This window comes from Fukomys damarensis, unplaced genomic scaffold (assembly GCF_012274545.1).
Source record: "Fukomys damarensis isolate Sample0158 unplaced genomic scaffold, DMR_v1.0_HiC HiC_scaffold_14, whole genome shotgun sequence".
Lineage (NCBI taxonomy): Eukaryota > Metazoa > Chordata > Mammalia > Rodentia > Bathyergidae > Fukomys > Fukomys damarensis.
Window position 1 is genome coordinate 39,957,322 of NW_022900926.1, and position 19,212 is coordinate 39,976,533.

Genomic DNA, 19,212 nt, shown 5'->3' on the forward strand with positions numbered 1-19,212 from the left:
AAAAAAAAAAAAAAAAAAAAAAAAACCACCCTAAAACTAAAGTCAAAGTAGAAAAAAATAAAAGCAGAAATCAATGAAAACAGAAAAACAGAGAAAAATCAGCAAAAGCACATACTCAGAAAAGCTTAAGAAACTGATCAAGAAAAAAAAAATCACAAATTACAGACATCACAAATGAAAGGGCCCTATTACAGATCCTACAGAATTTATGAAGATAAAAAGGGAATATTATGAACTTGATAAAAAAAATTTCAACAACCCAGACAATAAAAAATAAGGAAAATCTGAACAGTTCTAATTAAAGAAATTTCATTTGTATTTAAAACACTTCCTGCACGAAAACAAATACAAGAAAAACAAAAATCAACCCATAAATGGAAAAAAGCATTTGCCTGATAAAAAAAATTTTATCTAAAATATATATGAAATGTTATAAATAAAAATAAGTAAAAAAAGAGGAAGATTTAAAAAGAAACACAATTGTCTTAATATGTATGAAAGCATTATCAATAACAATTACAAGCAGTTTTAGACACTGTTACAAAAATCAAAATAATCTGGAGCTTTACAACATACAATACCAGTATAGTAAAAACAAATGGAAATGAAAACACTAACAACTGGAAAATGAATAGCCAAGTTTTTATGATTAAATATATGTTAAAGTGTTTTAAAAAGTACTGCATAAAAGTAAATTTTTTTCACTACTCAGAATTTTGCAGTTCTACATGTAAACATGTAAGACTATAAGACCTTTCAGTCAGAGATTAACATGCCAGTATTTTAAAGAGCCAACTGAAGGTGTGTGAGGAATTGTGATGTAAAAGAAAGCAAACACTAAAATATTTTTTGAAGTTTTGTAATGATTAAAAAAAATATTGTTTATGTGTGTAAAATAATCTAATAATATACTGAGAAACAAACACCATGTGAATAATTTATCAGTGCTATATTAAATTAGTTACTGAATCAAAACTTGTAGAAAAGCAGTTAAATAAAAAAACCACTTTGCAATGTCTACTGACCAGCAATAAAAGATCAAAATACAGTTCTGAATATTTCCCAAGATCTAAAAACTCCATTAAAAGAAAAAAAAACAAGAAAGCTTGTTTTTGTACCAAATTAACCTGTATGACAAAGTAGTTAAACCATAACTCATAAAAACCTCAGTAGTTCTAGACAACATTTTCTTAAAGAATGCACTTACAATAAGAAGGCTACTTTTGTATCCAACTTTAACCTAATGTGTTATTTTTTCCTATATAATCTATTGTTTTATCTCTGAACTTAGTAAGATTCTACCGGTTTAAGGATTGCCCCATAATCAATTTAGAAGAAATGGTTTGTTTCCACCTATTGCATTCTAATTGCTCAAAGTTCTTTCTACAGGAGCTGAGGGTACAGTTGAGTTACACAGTTCTCGCTTATCATGTACAAGGCCCCAGTTTCCATCCTTAGCACTGGAGGAAAACAAACAAACAACACATCCTCCAATTACAAGATAATTTGGAGAAAAAAAATCTGTACTAAATTTTACTTTATAGTTTCATGAAGCTACCCAAAAATCATAACATTTCATTATCATTCTGTACTTCAACTTTTATTTATAATTAAGAGAATTTTCTTTGACTACACAGAAAAGATCTTAAAGAGCTCATTCTTATCGCATCTTCAGAGAAGCAAATGCGGTGTCTGAAATGGGAAGTCAATAAGAGTCTTTAATTTGATTTCCACTTTTTTAAAAAACAGCATTCTTATTAATCCACAGGAAGGTAAACTGACAGCAAAATGAAGAGGGGAAACTTTCAAACAAGATGGTGAACTTTTTAGAGCTTTCAATGATAAACAGCCTGCTGCAGCACACATGCCATAGATTTGCCACTACAGCAAGGGTATATGTGTTCAAGAAATAATTGGAGGAAGATTATCATCAGCAGTTGGATTCTGCTGAGGATGATCCTAGTCCCTAAAGATTAACAAAATTGAGAAACTGTCATATAATCTTTTTCTATAAGTGAATATAACTTAATTTTTCACAGACTGTACCACTATAAATACAACAGTATGTCAAACACCTTAGGAATATGGAGTAGGTAAAGTTCAGATTTATGAAAATAAAATTTAAATAACTAGACTGACTATTTATGATGGAGAGGATAACTAGATATTTGAGGGCAACAGAGGCTTGTCAGACAAAAACATTTATATGTAACAAGGAAAATAATTCTTGCCTAGTAAATTGCATGGTTTATTTTGTGATTTGGGAAACAAAAGGAAATAGTGATTATCAAAATCAAAGGAACATGCAGAATAAAAATATTTCTAGAGTAAACAAGTCTTTTATATATTTTATGCTACAATTAAATGGTGTATGACCATCTCAAAATCCTTTATATTTTGCAGTGAAATTAGAATACTGAACTGCTTTCTGAAAAACAAATAAATTACTCTAATAATGCTGAGTTTGTATACTTGTTGGTAAAGAGGGGAACTCAACTTTGTAAGACTGGTTGAAACCCAAAATTTGAACTGATTTACTAAACAATTATATGTTGATTTATGCAAATTAGCAAGCACCCATTCAAAGCTTCAAATGAGAAAAATTAGAACCACATCACAAGAATAGTAGGTACAACCTTTATCAAATTAATGAACCTCAAAAAACCAGTAGATGAAGAAATACAAAATGATATTTACTCCTTTTAACTACTTGTAAGATTTTGGATCAAGCAAAGTCTTCCCCCACATCTACATGCCTCATGCACCATGCCTTTCAAGCCAGGACTGAATCTTAACAAGATGGGCACAAAATAAAAAACTTATTCAAATGGCAAAGTAAGAAACATTTAAGAGAATTCTGGGCTTTAGCTGAAAATCCAATCTTAAAAAAAGCCCTACAGAAACAATATGAAAACAAGGACCAGTTCCAAAAATAAAATTTTTATATTACAAAAATATTACCAACTCTTTACTATAAAAACTGTCCTAAAATACCAAATAGTTACAAGAACTATGAGAATTATTTTACTCCTATTTTTGCAATTAAAGGGCTCTTTAAAAAGCCTATTATATAGGAGGTTGGGAAATGGGAAGTGTTCAAATGGGAAGGGGAACAACAAGGGAAAAAGGAGGGAGAAAGGAAGGAAAGGTCAAGAAAAAAAGTGAAAACAGAAGGAAAAAACAAACAAAGCTTCTGTACATAGGGAGGGGAGGGCACTTGAAGGGAGAAATAGGATAAAATAAAATTTTAAAAGCCTATTAGAAAAGCAGATTGATTTTTTTTTTTTAATAAAGAAAGCGAAGATTGTACGTATGTAAAGATTTTCTGGTGTTCTGAAACAGGGTCTCAATATGTGGTTCAGGTTGGCCTTGAAATCACAAGGTAGCCCAGGCTAGCCTCACTCAGAGAGATCCTTGTGCTTCAGCCTCCAGAGTGCTGGGATTACAGGCGTGCACTACCACACTAGGCTAAAAAAGCCAAGTTAAAAATTTTATAATACCTAGGCTTTGAGATTGCTGAGCCATAGGTATTTTCATACAATACTGGCAAGACTGTATATTTACACAAATTTTCTGGAATATACCTTAGAAATTTAATGAGGAACTTACCCTTTGATCTAGTAATTCTACGTCAACAGATTTATTCTACAAGTATATACACAGAAATTAATTGTGCAGGCTAAATTTATGTTGCATCTTTTCACAGATGAGAAATATGCAATGCTGGACTCTGCTGTGGCTGACTGAGGCCCTACTGGAAGATAAGATCAGTGAAGGAAAAGCAGTGAAAAGTACATAAAACTAAGGAACTAGAAGAACCGTTTATATAAATAATGAATCTTTTTGGGGACACTTTTTTCTCTTGTACCATTCTTTCTAGAGCCTGGAACAATTAAAATTAAGCTTTCTACTCTGTTAAAAAAAAAAAAAAAAAAAAAAAAAAAAAAAAATACTTTCTTTTCTTTTAAAAAAAAAAAAAAAAAAAAAAGAACAAGACTATTTAGGTCATGAAGCAGCAGTATCCAGCCAAATTCAACAGCTGACCTCCCACTCGATTCTTTTCATAAATGAACAATCTTCAGAAACACAATTAATCAGTCCTCTCTGAACAGGTCTTTATTCCCAAAACTTACTCATGGATTTTTTTCTCACCTCAGAGGCTTCTCTCACGTGGCCCTCTGGCTGAACTCTCTTCTTTTTCCAAACTGCTACATGGTAAAGTATTTCAGACTCAAATCTCAGAATATTCTATACCTGTATTCTCTATCCAGCCCCCACTCCCTGCTTAAAATAATAATAATAATAATAATAATTCCCCTGTGGTGCTAAGGATCAAACCTAAGGCTTTCACATGCCAGGGAAGCACTATATACCTCCAGCTCAGTATCTTGATGATACATTCAAATCAAGGATCTGAAAGCTTTTATTTGATTGCTCCAACTTCTCTAAAGCTCCATGTTCTCTCCCAATTCTTGATTGTTATAACCATATTTTCTTCAATATTTAGTATCTCAAGTTTTACACTTTCCAATTTGCTGACTCTTCTCCCAAACATGCACTCCCTACAACAGTACAAAGATAACTTCAACGGCTTGATGTTATCATATATATCACAGTCTAACAAAATTCCTGTTAGCCTCAGCTCCAAAATAAATCTGTAATTCAGCCAATCCTCAGCAACAATTCTAGTTCAAGTCACTTCATATCTAACTCACTACAAATGCTTCACTCATTAGCATCTCTGCTTTCACATCATCTTCAAAACTGTCCAGCAGCCAGAATGACACTTTGAAAAGTAAGTTGGACCGTGTCCTCCAATTGTTTCTCATCTCAGGGTAACAGCAAATCTCATCATGGTTGAAGACTATGTGCTGTATCACTTGACCTTCAGTCTCTCCAGTCTGCTGGCTAAGCTCCTTGCTAGCTAGACCCCTTGATATTAGTAAGACACATCTCAGGGCCAATGCACAAAAACTTCTAAAATATCCAAAGGATTGCAACCAAATCAATTAGGTTTTATTCCCTCATTGTCACCTTCTTAGGGGCATTTTCTAATAATCGTTTAAGAAGCCATTTGGTCCTCTATCCCCTTACTTAGCTTCTCTTTGCAACATTTGTTTTACTTCATTAATCCACCTCCAAAAGTAAGCCTCAAGATAGAAGGGATGTTGCTGGTCATATTTATTCTTTATTTCCAAAAGCTGTGGCAAACTTTTTTGAATGAACTTTATTGAAAGGCTCACAAGAAGATGACTAAAGTTTTAAAAAATTCAAATAAATACACATTGACACAATCTATGGGTATGAAGTGAAATGTAGGCACATGTAAGGGTATGCTTTAGAACCAATGGAGTGAAAATTTAAACCTAAAAAACAAGTTATGAAAAATCATGAAAGAGCCTGTAAGCCATATTAAGGAGTTTTGTACTCTTTTCTCAAAAATCAGAGATTCATTAAAAGGTTTTTAACCAGGTAAAGGCATGAAGTCTTCAATGTAAACATGAATTTAAGGAACTCAAGACTGTAAATGGAGACATGAGTTGAGGAGGGTCTGAGATAACTGTGGCTTGTGCTAGAAAAAAGAAAATGAGTTTAAGAATGTGCTCAAGAGAGGCAGAAAGTAACTAGATTGAACTTTTTATTTTTCTAGAACATGACACTGTTGGAAATTTCACAGTGCAGTAAGAGAATACTGGAGAGACAAAAAAGGCATAACTGACAATTCCAAATCCCAAAGACCCATAATTTCTACCAACCCCACGTGTCCAGTAAGTGCCTGTTACTGAAACAGCCAAAAGAATGGGATTTTGAGCATTCTTTAGTTAAGTCCCACTGAATTAGGGTTTTACCTGCAGTTCTCAGTTCAATATGAGGACATTATAAATAATGTATTTCAAAATAATTGCTGACCTCTGTATCAGTCTCACAACAAGAAAAACAACTACTCAAATTCATCTTTGTATGAATTCCTATCAAACTATTGATTATTTTTAATCCAAAAATATATGCTTTTGAAAATAAGCAAAAATAAAATAGCTCACTTTTTAGTGAGGACCCTACCAATTTACCTAAAAAACAATAATAGCAAATTAGCAGTGAACCACTACTTTCTCCAATCTTGAATAAATACACTCAAATCCAGAAGTCAGCTCTCAAAGAATACTATACATTCTACATCACAACCAGTGTATTGATTTGGGTGAAATCCCAAATCACTTGACATTTCAGGAAAATCAATTATCTTCTACATTTCAACAAAGGAGATAAAGCAAGATTTATTGACTTTTATAGTTTGGACCTTTAATACCCCCAAAAGCCTAAGGTTCCTGGGGTATACTACTGGAATACGATATACCCTTTAAGAGGTGCGGACTAGTTGGAGATATTTAGGTCACTGGAGGCCTGACCTCAAAGGGGACAGTGAGACTTAACTGTACCCAAATCTACTGTCCTTTGATTTCTGCCCACACGGTCAGCTGGCTTGTTCTTGCTCTGCCATGGACTTCTACAAATGTTGCCTCCCAAATCACAGGCTGAAAAGTTAACAGGACCAACAGATCAGGGACTGAATTCTCCCAAACTATGAGCAAAACAAATCTTTTTTCTTATTATCTCAGGTACTTGTTACAGTGATAGTTGAGTAACACAGAAAATTAGTACTCAGAAGTGGAGCTACTGCTGTTAACTTTACATGACTGATACTGTGGAAAAGTCTTTAGGAAAGTTTCAGAGAGCAAACTAGAAAAAGCCTAGAATTAGAATGGTGCAAACAAGAGCTTTAACAGGCAATTATGATGAGGACTCAGAAGACCAGAATACTGATAGAAATGTGGACAGTAAAGGGGATGATGACGAAGTTTCAGATGGAAAGGGGGATTCTAGTGGAAACTAGACTACAGTCTGTCTACCTGTATTACATGGGGGGGGGTAGGGGTGGTTGTATTTTGTCCATGCCCTGAGCCCTTGTGAAAGACTGAAATTAAAGGCCACAGAACAGTGATGGTAAACCTTTTAGAGTTTTCAATGATAACAAATAGCCAACTGCAGCACATGTGCCATATGTTTGTCATCCCTGAACTACTATATCTGGTGAAAGAAATTTCAGGGTAGCAAATCATATAAGCTGCAGCATGAATATTACTGCTGTTTTTGAGCAAACATATAGTGTACCTTCCAAGCGAAATGAAGCACAGCAGAAATATTTTTAAAATTTGCATCTTGGTGATAAAAGGTAGACATGTAAACTCTCTACCATGGAGGGCCAAAAAAAAAGGCAGCTCAGTGCTTTGCATCGGGAAAGCAGGAAATATACCAAAAGGACATGTCTGGAATCTGCAAGACTATCTCACCCATCGCAAAGAAAATGTAGAAATGTATATCTGTTTCAAAGACTTCAATTTCCCTTCAGCAGAGCAGGAACTCAGAAGCCACTGCAACATGGGTAAAGTAGGCCCCCATACAGTTCCTGGATGGCACTGTCTACACATGAACCTCTGCGACTCATTTTGTAGGCATGCAGAATGAAAGAGTTCTAGGGTCATGGAGGTATGCAATAAGATTTCAAAGGAAAGCCTGGGAAGCTATGCAGTATTAGTGTGTTGCAGAATCAGAGTTCCAGCAAGCAGCCCTATTCAGGAGGTGATGTTCAGCTGTGAGAATGCAGCCAAAACTGTGATGGAGACTCCAGGAAGATATAAGTGCCAGCAATATGGAATACCTGCTAAGGGAAGGTACAAGCAATGCTAGCACAAGAGAATGGTCTTGTGAGCCGCAAACTGCAAAGCCTTATGTGAGGGAGCTAACCAAGCCCTAGGGAGCTTATATCCCACGATTGCGCCGCCCAATGTGCTGTACACAGAACATCATCATTTAATGTTCATTTTCAATCTTCCTTTTTGATCTGATCCCTTTTTCTATTCCCCTATTTCTCTCTTTTGGAATGGGAATGTATGTCACATCTGTGCCTGCCCTACCATTTTTGTACTGAAGGTATATAGCTTCTTTTTTAATTTTACAGACACTCACAGATGAATTTGCCTTACATCTTGGTTGATATTTTAGACTTAGACTTTTATTCTGTGCCTGCCCTACCATTTTTGTACTGAAGGTATATAGCTTCTTTTTTAATTTTTTTACAGACACTCACAGATGAATTTGCCTTACATCTTGGTTGATATTTTAGACTTAGACTTTTGGGCAAGGCTGAAATAGTTGACTTTGAAAACTATTAAAGATAGAATGGATGTATTCTGCATCGTGAGATAAACATGACTCTTTGGGAAATGGGCGAAATGTCACAGCCTGAATTCAAATGTCCTCCAAAGGCCCGTTTATTACAGGCTAGGTTCTAGACTGGTGCTATTGAGAGGTAGAGTATCCTTTAAGAGGTGAGGGCAAATGGGAGGTCTTTAGATCAGTGGAGATATATTTTGAAAGGAGATAGCAGAACCCCCAGCCCCTTTCCTTTCTCTACTTTGATTCCGGAACATGAGGTGAGTGATGTTTCTGTTAGGTGTTCGCCACTTAAGGCATTACTGCTTGATACCCCAAAACAGCAACCTCACCTGATCAAGGACTAGAACCTCTAAATCACAAGACAAAATATACACTTTCTTCTTTTAAGTTGATTACCTCAAGTATTAGTATAGTAACAGCAAACAATTTCCTCAAAAAATTCAATCATGGATTCACTGTTCAAATATTTGTTGTGATACTACTGTTTTGGCCACCATTTCAGGTACTAGAATTACAAACAGCCACATAAGAGATTAGATCCAATTGGGTAAACAGAAAAATAAGAGGATACTAATAGTGTACTGTGCTGTGTGCTATGATCAGTGGAACAAACAAACTATAGCTGTGGTCATAAGCTGTGGGTAGGAAAGGAAGATCAAACCAGCTGAGCCACCAGGTTATTCTCATAGGAAATTCTTATATCAAAGTAGGATAGTTTGTATTAGACTGATGAATACATTCCATCAGCCTATGATAAATATGGTATAATGATTTCTGACACCGCCAACCAAATATTGACTTCAAGATATTACTGAATCTAACTAGCAAAGAACTAAAAATAAAAACTCACAAACTAAGCATTCTGACCAAAGAGAGAAAAGAAAAAGGAACAGGGGAAGGGGAGGGGAGAAAAATAAACGTGACTTTGTGACTCAGTACCACAAAAAAACTGTACAATAGGTACAAATCATGCATTTCATAGAACTGGGCAGCTACCACATCTAGTACAATTCCAATGACAGATTTTGACTCATCCAATATTTATATCCATAAACTACACTGCTGTAATATACAGAACAAAATATTAAATTTAAAAGTGATTTACCTAGGCTATCAACACTAACAAAAGTAATTATTATAAAGCTGTCAGCCCTTAACACTTAATTTTCCAGGTAAGAATGTATTCCATTATAATTAAGATTACTTAAGAAACAGGGTGAAAATAATTTAGTCTTAAGTCTAGGACATACATACATACATTACATTCATTCATTCATTCATTTACTTTTCTGGTCCCAGGGATCAAACTCAGGACCATGCACTTGCCAGGCAGGCATAGTGCCACTGAGCTAAATCCCAGCCCAAGGACATTATAATGATTCAGAAAATCTAAAAGTTTAAATAAAGTATTTCTGACAATAGCCCCTAGATATTTAAGCAATGTAAAATATGTAGAAAGATATTAAAAAATTACAACATTCAGATAATTTTCTTCCTTTTTGTTGGACAACTCTTTTTTATGCACTAGTACATGTTGTGATATCCATCTTGGGGGCAGTTGGTATATGTATATATCACACCTAATTCTTTCTACTTACCTTTCCCATCCCCTGCCTCTATCTTTATAGATCCCCTTCTCTTTGCAAAAGGTCTATCTCACTGTTTCCTATTTATCTTTTATTTTGCTCTTTAAATTACTTGTATTTTGGGTTTCTCATAAAAGAGCAACCATGTGATATTTAAGCTTCTCTGATTTATTTCACTTAGCATTATGGCTTCTAGGTACATCCATTCTCCTACAAAAGACTCAAAATTGATCCTTCTTTATGACCATGTAGTACTCTTTGTGTGTATGTGTGTATCACATTTTCTTTGTCCATTTATCTGTTGATGGACATACAGGTCACTTTTAAAATTTAGGTGTTATGAATTGCGCTACTATAAACCATGAATATGCATGTGCTACTGTAATATGATAACTCAGGAAGATATACAGAAAGTAAATAGCTGGTTCAAAGGAAATTTCTAATTTTATATTTTGAGGAAGCTCCATACCAATTTCCATTCTGGTTACATAAATATTGCAAACTATCTCTAATCACGATGGTTTAATCTAATAAAAATATTCCACAACCTTCTCAATACACAATCCTCAACTGAAAGCACCACTGGTTGTTTGTTTTCAACTGGGGAGGGGAAGTCCCCTACAGCAGGAGTCTTCAATCTGTTCTAAGTAATTTCTTTGATCCAAGAAAATACAGATACAAAGACTTAGGGGTTTGTGAATGCTTTGAAAGTGATGCAAACTCCGTAGATTTGTCTGTTATGATGGGTAGAAAAGATATAGTTTTCAAAAGGTTTACAAAAGCCACCCCAAAAATGGGAAATCACTGCTGTTGATCTTTCCTCATAAACACATTGTTTTCACCTTGATTCTGTTTCTGTCAATGGTACTATCTTTTTTTCCTCTCATACCCGAGGCTTGAAATCACACAAATTTTCAGCCTTTTGGTTTCCACATCTAATTAGATGACAAATTGGAAAGTTCTGCAGCTCTCTTCCATTTCTATTTTCACTCAACATGGCCATTCTCCTCCCTCATAACTTTACCTATTCTGTAAACTAATTCCTTCCTTACTGCCAGTAAAAACCCTTTACTAGAACTCTATTCTTCATCTTCTCCAAAAAGATTAAATTTCACAGAAAAAAAGTCTGAACTCTTTTTAGTTACATGAAAAGCACTAATTTGGTCACAACATGTATTTCATAAGACTTCTCACATTCCTATAATCAAGAAAGCTGAATTGTGACTCTCTAAACGTACTTTATAATTGAACATTATTTTACCTTTCTCCCTTATCTTTTGAAACTTAATTCATTCCTTTCCACTATTTGAAGCAAAAGGTACAACATAACAGAATCACTTTACTTCTCTTATAAGCATTTATAATTTCCTTTTTATCTACATTGCAATACATATACATTTTCATTTAACCATTTATAAAGTTTTAAGAAACAAAGTAACTACAGAGGTGAGGCAGGAGCTTAGGTTCATAAAATAAGAGAACACATAAAACACCTCAAGGCCAATAACCCAGATATAAAAGGAAGGAGACAAGAAGACATGGGTAATCTGCCCAAATCTTAAGAGAAATGTCAGCTGTATGGTACAGTGAAAAAAATGCATGCTTCCAGAAACACGGGGTAATTTATAGGAACATCACAGCTACCCTATGAAACAGAGTAATACTGAAAGTCCTGTCTTCTAGCTATTTTTAAATACATATAAAATTGCTGTTAACTATAGTCACCCTATTGTTATAGAACACTAGAACTTACTCCAGCAACCTAACTGTAATTATGTTTCTGTTCATCAGTCTCTTTGTATATCATTTCTCCCTTCATTTTCCCTTTCCCAGCACGTTGGTAAACCTTATTTCACTTTCACTTCTATAAGGTTTTTTTTTTTTTTAAACTAAAGACTGATCCCCAAGCCTTTTGTTCTTTTTATTTTGAGACAATATCTTGTTAAGTCCCTACATTGTCTAGGTTGGACTCAAACTTTGGAACTTTCTGCCTCAGCCTCTGAGTGCTGGAATTACAGGCCTGCCCAGGCCCAGCTCACTTGTTTTTAGCTTCTGCATATGAGTAACTTTCATTTTTAAAATATCAATAATAACATGAATATTTAGTGTAACACGAGTTGCGTATTTTCGGATATACAGTGAAACTTTAGATTGTGAGTAATTTGCTCTGGGAATGCACAACACAAGCAAATGTTAAATTGATTAAATGATAAATTTTAACTTAATGAACAGTATCTTGCAATATTTGTATGTGACACCAAAAGTCACATGATTACAACTGAGCCAGTGCCCATCCCACCCTCATCCTGGGATTGTGGTCGGTTGTGTCCCAGCAGCAAGAGGTTATAGAGATCTCTCCTGCAGAGGAAGAGGAGAAAAAGGCAGTAGAATCTCTCACTTCAAAAGAGATTAGGGAGATGTGTAAATGTGGGAAATTGCAAAATTTTGTAGAAAACTATCACCCAAGAAAGGCTGTAACAGTGTGAGCAATGAATTTGTTTAACAATGAAATGCCATTTCCATGAAATCCTCAAAAGAGGTAAAAGCAAGTGTCACTGGATAGGTTCTTTTTTAAAGTTGCACAAAAACAATGATTCCATTGAGCCAAGCTCAGTGATTCTATTAGTGATAGTGAAAGTCATCCTACACAATAACCTCTTTCTCTCTTAGATCCCTTATACCAGCCAAGAAGATTTTCCAAGGTAAGTGCAGGATTTTTTTTTTTTTTTGTATTTTGTATTTTAGTATTTCGTATTATAGTACAGTATTGTATTTTATATGAATATTTGGGGTTTGGAATGAATCATCTGAGTTCCCATTATTTCTGTATGGAAAAAATTTGCTTTGATATATAAGTGCCCTCTGGATTATAAACATGTTGCCAGAACAAATTATGCTCACAAACCAAGGTTTTATTGTATTTAGTAATAGAAGTCTACTGTTAAAAAAAATCTTTTTCTGGTCATGGAACTAACAGCTTGATATGTTTACAGAAATTCTGTCTTCCAGAAAGCTTTTTCAAGAATTTATTAAGGAAAAGGAAGAAGATTACATGATTTAACATTGTACAAACAGACTTCACTTTTACACTACCCTGCCTCCTTTACATGAAATTATTTTCTCCTGAGCAATTAGTTCTATTAAATGGGTTATTTAAGATTTATAAAACAGATTATTGGGAAAATAAAGAATAGATTATCTGGAAAATAAAAAACATCAGATGTCAAACTCATTTATGTAAATGGCAACACATTTTTATTGGACACAGTACTAGCAGTACCTTGTTTTTTAATAGCAAGTTAGAATCCACAATTCCATATATTTTCATTAATATATGAAATAGTATTTTAATAACAGAAAATAACTAATTTTTCATTTCCTACTGAAAAAAGATAACTCTGGTTAATAGTTCAATTATTATTTCTAAACTTACTAAAGAGTTATATAACATTAAGGAACAGACTCCAAAGAGAATAAAAGGGAGTGGAGTGGAGGATGAGAACACAAACTATGAAGCTCAGTAATTTTTATTATCTTAAGAGATAATATTCTTTCTTTGGAAGATGATACACTAGGAGAGGAACTTACACCCAGAGGCAATTCAAATAATGTGCTTCTACTACTCAAAGCACCAAGCAGAAGCCTTAGTTGTGTAGGTTTCTGAATACTCCTTCACTGCTCCTCCAAAAATAAATACATACATTCATACATACATACTTCCACCACCCTAATGATGATGTATCTATATTCTTCCACTAAAATACAATGATTCAAAAGTTGAATATTATTTTTAGAAGGAGGTTAATTGGATTTGATCCTCCTATACCACTCTCTTCATAAAAATAGACTTCCCCAGTTAAGAATTTGTGCAATATCTGTTTGTCTAGTCTACTGCATTTAATGGGCCATAAATTATTTTTTATACTTTGTGGTTAAATAAAACCTTTAACAGAAACTTGCTTTTTATTAAAAAATACTTACAGTACTTTAAAATTAAACTAAAGAGAGATGAGGCCTATATTTAAGATTTAAAAATTATTACTTACTGCAGGTACCAGTAATTTCTTCACTTCTTCAACTGCCCTTTTCAGTTTGATCTCTGCTCTGTTCTGAGCATCTTCCACAGTGATAAGTACATGTAAATCTTCATTTAGATGCTCCCAATTGGGCTTGCCTCTATTTTGCTCCTCCTAAAATATTTACAAAGTATACTATTACAAATATTTGAAAAGAGAATATATTTTTCATAATATTCACCTGCTGTCAATTATTTAAGACTTTTTGCAGCATTTTGTTATGACATTACAAACCTTTTGGATACGCCAAAAACAAGGTCTGAGTGCTGACTACTGGGTCAAATGGTAGTACATACTCAACAAATATGTATTGAATTGGCTATGTACCAGGCACGCAGGCAAATGCTAAGTATGTAACAGTAAGACAATCACAATCTCTGTAGTGTTTCTATGTACTGTATTAAGAATCTACCTATGGTACCATCCTTAAATTATGAAAAGCTCTCTGACAGCTGTGTTTTTTTTATGCGTGAGAAGATAGTCATCAAAATTAAACAAGTCACTTATCAACATCACAGCAAATAAGCTGTCAATTTAGAAGTTGAATCAAAGTTTTCATTTTCAAATTCAGTTATAGTTCCACTTCATTACAGTGGTTTTTAATAACACTAGTTGTAGTTAACATTAGGAAGTGTCCTGCAAACAGACATTACTATGTAAAGGTAGTGCTATTTGTTTTACATAAATTATGAATTAGGAAACATTTTACCATAATCACAAAAAAATAAATGTAAGATTAGTTCTAACTATAATTCCATGAGATGATACCTTAAAACGAACTGTAAGATCACATTTTCCTTATATCAAGTCATGAATACTTATTATATAGAGATAACTATAATTCCATTTCCTTGATGGCTTGTAATCATCTAATAAGGAATATCCTCATCCTGAAAACCTTGTTAAACTATGAGGTGGCCACAATGTTCTTTCACCTAAGTCATAAAAATTACAGCTTTGTTTGTTAATTTTTTGAAGATAGGTTCTTGCTATCCCAGATTGACCTTGAATTATAACCTAGGCTGGCCGTGAACTCACAACAATGCTCTGGCCTCAGCCTCTCAAGTGTTGGGATCACAGGCATGAATAATTTCAGAGCTGACTCTTCCTTTAGGTTTTAGAGATAACATATATATATATATATATATATATATAAATGTATACTTATTTATAATGCAAATATAAAAATATTTATAAATAAAGATGCAAGTGGCTCAGCACCAAGTACCACAGAAAAACAATAAATAGTATCCGTTGCTGTTGGACATTTGTTTTAAAGGTCACTATTTTACTAAATTGTGAAATTACAGTAAAAAAATAAAACTGGTGTAATAAAATAGCTTTCTGTTACAGCTGGTATGACTGAGCTTAGCCAATGAACACACAAGTCCTAATACTATATGTTCTTACTTTATTTTTCAGTTCTCATTAATGGGAAAATACATCTACATATGGGAGGAATTAGACCACCCTTGAGGGTTTTAGGTTTTTTTTTTTTTTTTAAATTCTGTTTTGTTTCATTTTGGTACCAGGTATTGAACTCTGGTCCTTGTGCTTGCAAGGCAGGCAGCAGAACCATGGAGCTAAGTCCAGGGCCCTCAACCTTGAGATTTGAGAGTGAATTCAGATAGTATAGCAGGCTCACAAGGTCCCAGGTAGCATTTAAAAATTTAAGGAAAACAGTATCAATCAGTGCTTAGCCAACTCCAAGTATGTACATTTCAATAATAGGTCATAGTATAATTCTTTTGATAATGACACATCTTCACAGAGCTAGATTTTTGATGGTTGCAAAAAACAGCCTACACAAAAATCAATGTGGAAGCTGGGTGTGGTAGCTCACATCTGTAGTCCTAGCACTTAGGAGGCTGAGGCAGAAGGATTGCTGTGAGGTTCCAGGGTAGCCTGAACTACACAGCAGGACTGCATCAAATAACAACAACAACAACAAAAATCAAACATGTAACAAGAAAAGAGGCAATGTCCACCTGATTTCAAAGTTTAAAAACATGAACAGAATCCAAGAAAATACAGATGCTATTAATAATATGGTTGTCTTAATTTTTTCTCAATTTAAGGGGTTTTATTACAAATATTAATTAAATTGCTTGGGAAGTAAATATTTAAAAACTAGAACTAGGAGAAACTTGAGGCACAATGAAAAACTAAATGAGAAACAAGAATCAGTCAACCAAAAACCTGGGAATGCTGAGATTGTCTACATGGCAAACAATATAAAATGTACACAAATACCTTACAGCCCCCCCCAATTAATGTTTAAATCCAGACTTTAATTGTTATGTTGAAGAATGCTGGTATTTCCCCAACTAAAGTCTGTATTTGTATTCATATCCCCCGCCTTGGAAGGTCCATGAAAGTTACTTGTATTATCTGGTGGGACTTAACAGCATCCCTATTTGTCTAAATTCAGTCAAGATCAAGGAACAGGAACCAGAGTCACTATCCCACCTGTAAGAGCTAAAACATGAAACAGCACTGTCAATCCAATGGAAGTCAGGCAACTTAGGGCAATGCTGGCAGACACCAGAAAAAAATGTGAGTCTGTGGCTGTAAGCTCAGCTTAATTATTTAAAAATTTGGGTCCCACTGTCTCCTGGAATGGAGACCAAGTTAAGAGTCCATGGAAACTGAAGCAGCTGGGGTTCACTGTTGTAAGTCCTGGCCAAAAGGTTGAAGAACTGCAGAAGACCCACCCAACTTCTTCACTGCACAACGATCAGTACATGCTTAGCAGGAAACTGCAGAGTCCAGGAAAAAATTGCCCCCCAGGAATTAAGGTCACTAAGTGGCTGGTTCTCACATGGAGCCAGACTGAAAATTTTGGATTCATAAGCAGTACACTGAAGCTTCTTGCTTCAGTAGGGCTAAACAGTTAAACTTAGTCTGAGTATTATTCCAAAATTTCCTAAATAAATGTTAAAAGCAAGACCTAAAGGAACCAAACTATTTTCAAATGACATCACTGTATTACAGAACAAGGCTGAAGGATTCTTATAGTAATATAAAAATATGCACCCAATCAGATAAAATTCACACTATCTGGTTTCCAATCAAATTAACAGGCATGCAAAGAAACAGGAAAATTAATACAAAATGAAAATTTCAAGAAAGCCAACCTAGAACTGACACAGATGTTATAATTAGTAATTAATATTAAAAGTGTGCATGTGTGACTGTGATTCTGTGTGTGTGTGTGTGTGTGTGTGTAGGGGAGATACATGGTACAGATATTAACATAAGAATAATAAACATTTATAATCAAAATATTTCAGAAAAGCTTGAAAACTAAAATTGTCTTGTCACAGAATCTTATGTACATGGGGAAGAGAATAGCCAAATGACTTAGAAATGAGAGTATTAGCTGCATGGTAGAACACAGAACAAATCCAGCATAAAACTGCCAGCTCTAGTGAAGAAATAAATTTGAGCTGTAAAATACTTTGGCCAATGCCAGGCATGGGGGCATATGCCTATGATCCCAGCACTGCGGAGGAGGCTGAGGCAAGAGGAATGTCAACTCATTAGAGGCCAGCCTGAACTACACAGCAAGATACTCTGTATCAAAAATCAAAACAAAAAAACAAAACAAAACAAAAATCCCACAAACAAAATTAAAATTAAATTAAATACCCCGGGGCCAGTGCGTGCTCTCAATTCATCAAATTAAAAGCAATGCAAAATAAAGTTACACCTATTGTCATGTTTCAAAATAAACATTTTTACTTAGTTTTTAAAAAAAAACAAATGCTTACCAAGATGGTGAAATTGATGAGATCATGTACTTTCATTCTCTTTTGTAATTTTAAAAGCAGTTATTTTTCAACATAATAGAGAAAAATGACAGTAAAGACTAAAGACAAAAATAATTATATGTATAAATAATAAATTCAAATCTTTAAGGTAGGCCAAATGATGACAGGATTCAAGAAAATAGAAAATAGCTTTATTTATATAGTATTTTAATAGCAAGCATATTAAAAAATTTTATAATTCCATGCACACGTGATCAAATAGCAGGCAGCCACAATTAGTTACAATAGCTTATTATGGTCTACATTCTTGATAAACATTATAAAGAAATAAAACTTCAAATAACTCTTACTCTCTAGGTGATAAATTTAAAAATGAAGATGATAGTCTTAACGGCAACTAAGCTTATATTAAACACTACTGCTTGTCAACTGTGATGCTAAGCAATGTAAATACATAAGCTCATTCAATCCTAAATAAACTGTATGACTCTGGGACTACTACTCTTATCATGTTATCAAGTAGGCTGAGGCAGACATGGCTTTTCCAAGTCATACAAATGCAGGCAAAGCAACTTTACAGCTGCAGTCCTAGCCAAAGAAATCACCTACATGAGAATCCTAAAATTAGGCAAATTGCACTAGAATGGTATCATAAATTAGTGAAAAACCAGAAAAAACAAAACACAATCTTTCAAATTTTATTTTACTATTTTAATTTTTAAGTGTGGAATTCCAAGTGTTCTCTTGACAGATATTTAAGGGACTTTTATACAGAGAAAAAAAAAAAAAGATTTCTTTTCCCCTCCATATAGGCAGATCTCCCAATTGTAAGACAAGCTCTTTCCCCATGAAATAACTCCTGAGCAAGTCACAGATTTCCTGCTCCTATAAAAATGCTTTTTCACTAAATAAGAGAATAATCTATCAAACTTCAAGGATACAAATACAGAATATGAAAAGAATAAAACCTGTAGTCATTTAACAACACATATTTTCCTCAGTTTCTAAATGAGGTAATTAAAACTGAAGTGTGAGTTAATATTGACATATTGGAGATATGCATGTGTATTATGTCAGAGCTCAGTAACACTGCTGTACAAAAATAATCATTAGTTTTCAATAAAAGATCATCCACTTCATTTCAGAAGTTGCTGTACACAGTGACATAAAAATACAAAATAAAAACAAATTCTCAACAGGTAAGAAACTACATTTGTTTTGGATTACATTTTAATAAAAAAAAAACTTGAGTAACTGCCTATGAAGTTTAAAATTATATGCTAATTACAGTATGTTTTAACAACAAAATAATTTTGTAACATGAAGCATCAGAGCATACTGATTGTCATGACCCCTGCTGACAGACTCTTTTAATTATGCATTTGTAAGTCAGACAAATGAGTATCAGACTTCTGTTTCCACTGTGCCTCTAATGTGAAAGTTCATACGCCAAAACCTCTTGGAAAGGTTTTAAAAAATATTCCGTATCAAAGGAATGCAGATTCCAACAACATTGTTACTATGAAATATATATATTATATA

At 34.0% G+C, this 19,212-nt stretch overlaps 1 protein-coding gene and 1 long non-coding RNA gene across 2 annotated transcripts in view; one reads left to right on the forward strand and one right to left on the reverse strand.

Annotated features, from left to right (window-relative positions):
• LOC104849454 overlaps positions 1-3,907 on the forward strand; it is a 16,633-nt gene extending 12,726 nt beyond the window's left edge. The window contains exon 4 of the long non-coding RNA XR_776752.2: positions 3,707-3,907. This is a non-coding gene — a long non-coding RNA (uncharacterized LOC104849454). The remainder of the gene's footprint in view (positions 1-3,706) is intronic.
• Positions 1-19,212, reverse strand: part of Qki (QKI, KH domain containing RNA binding) — a 135,494-nt gene that overhangs the window by 27,633 nt on the left and 88,649 nt on the right. Inside the window, exon 5 of the mRNA XM_010605903.3 lies at positions 13,868-14,011. Within this exon, the coding sequence (XP_010604205.1) occupies positions 13,868-14,011 (144 nt within the window). The remainder of the gene's footprint in view (positions 1-13,867; positions 14,012-19,212) is intronic.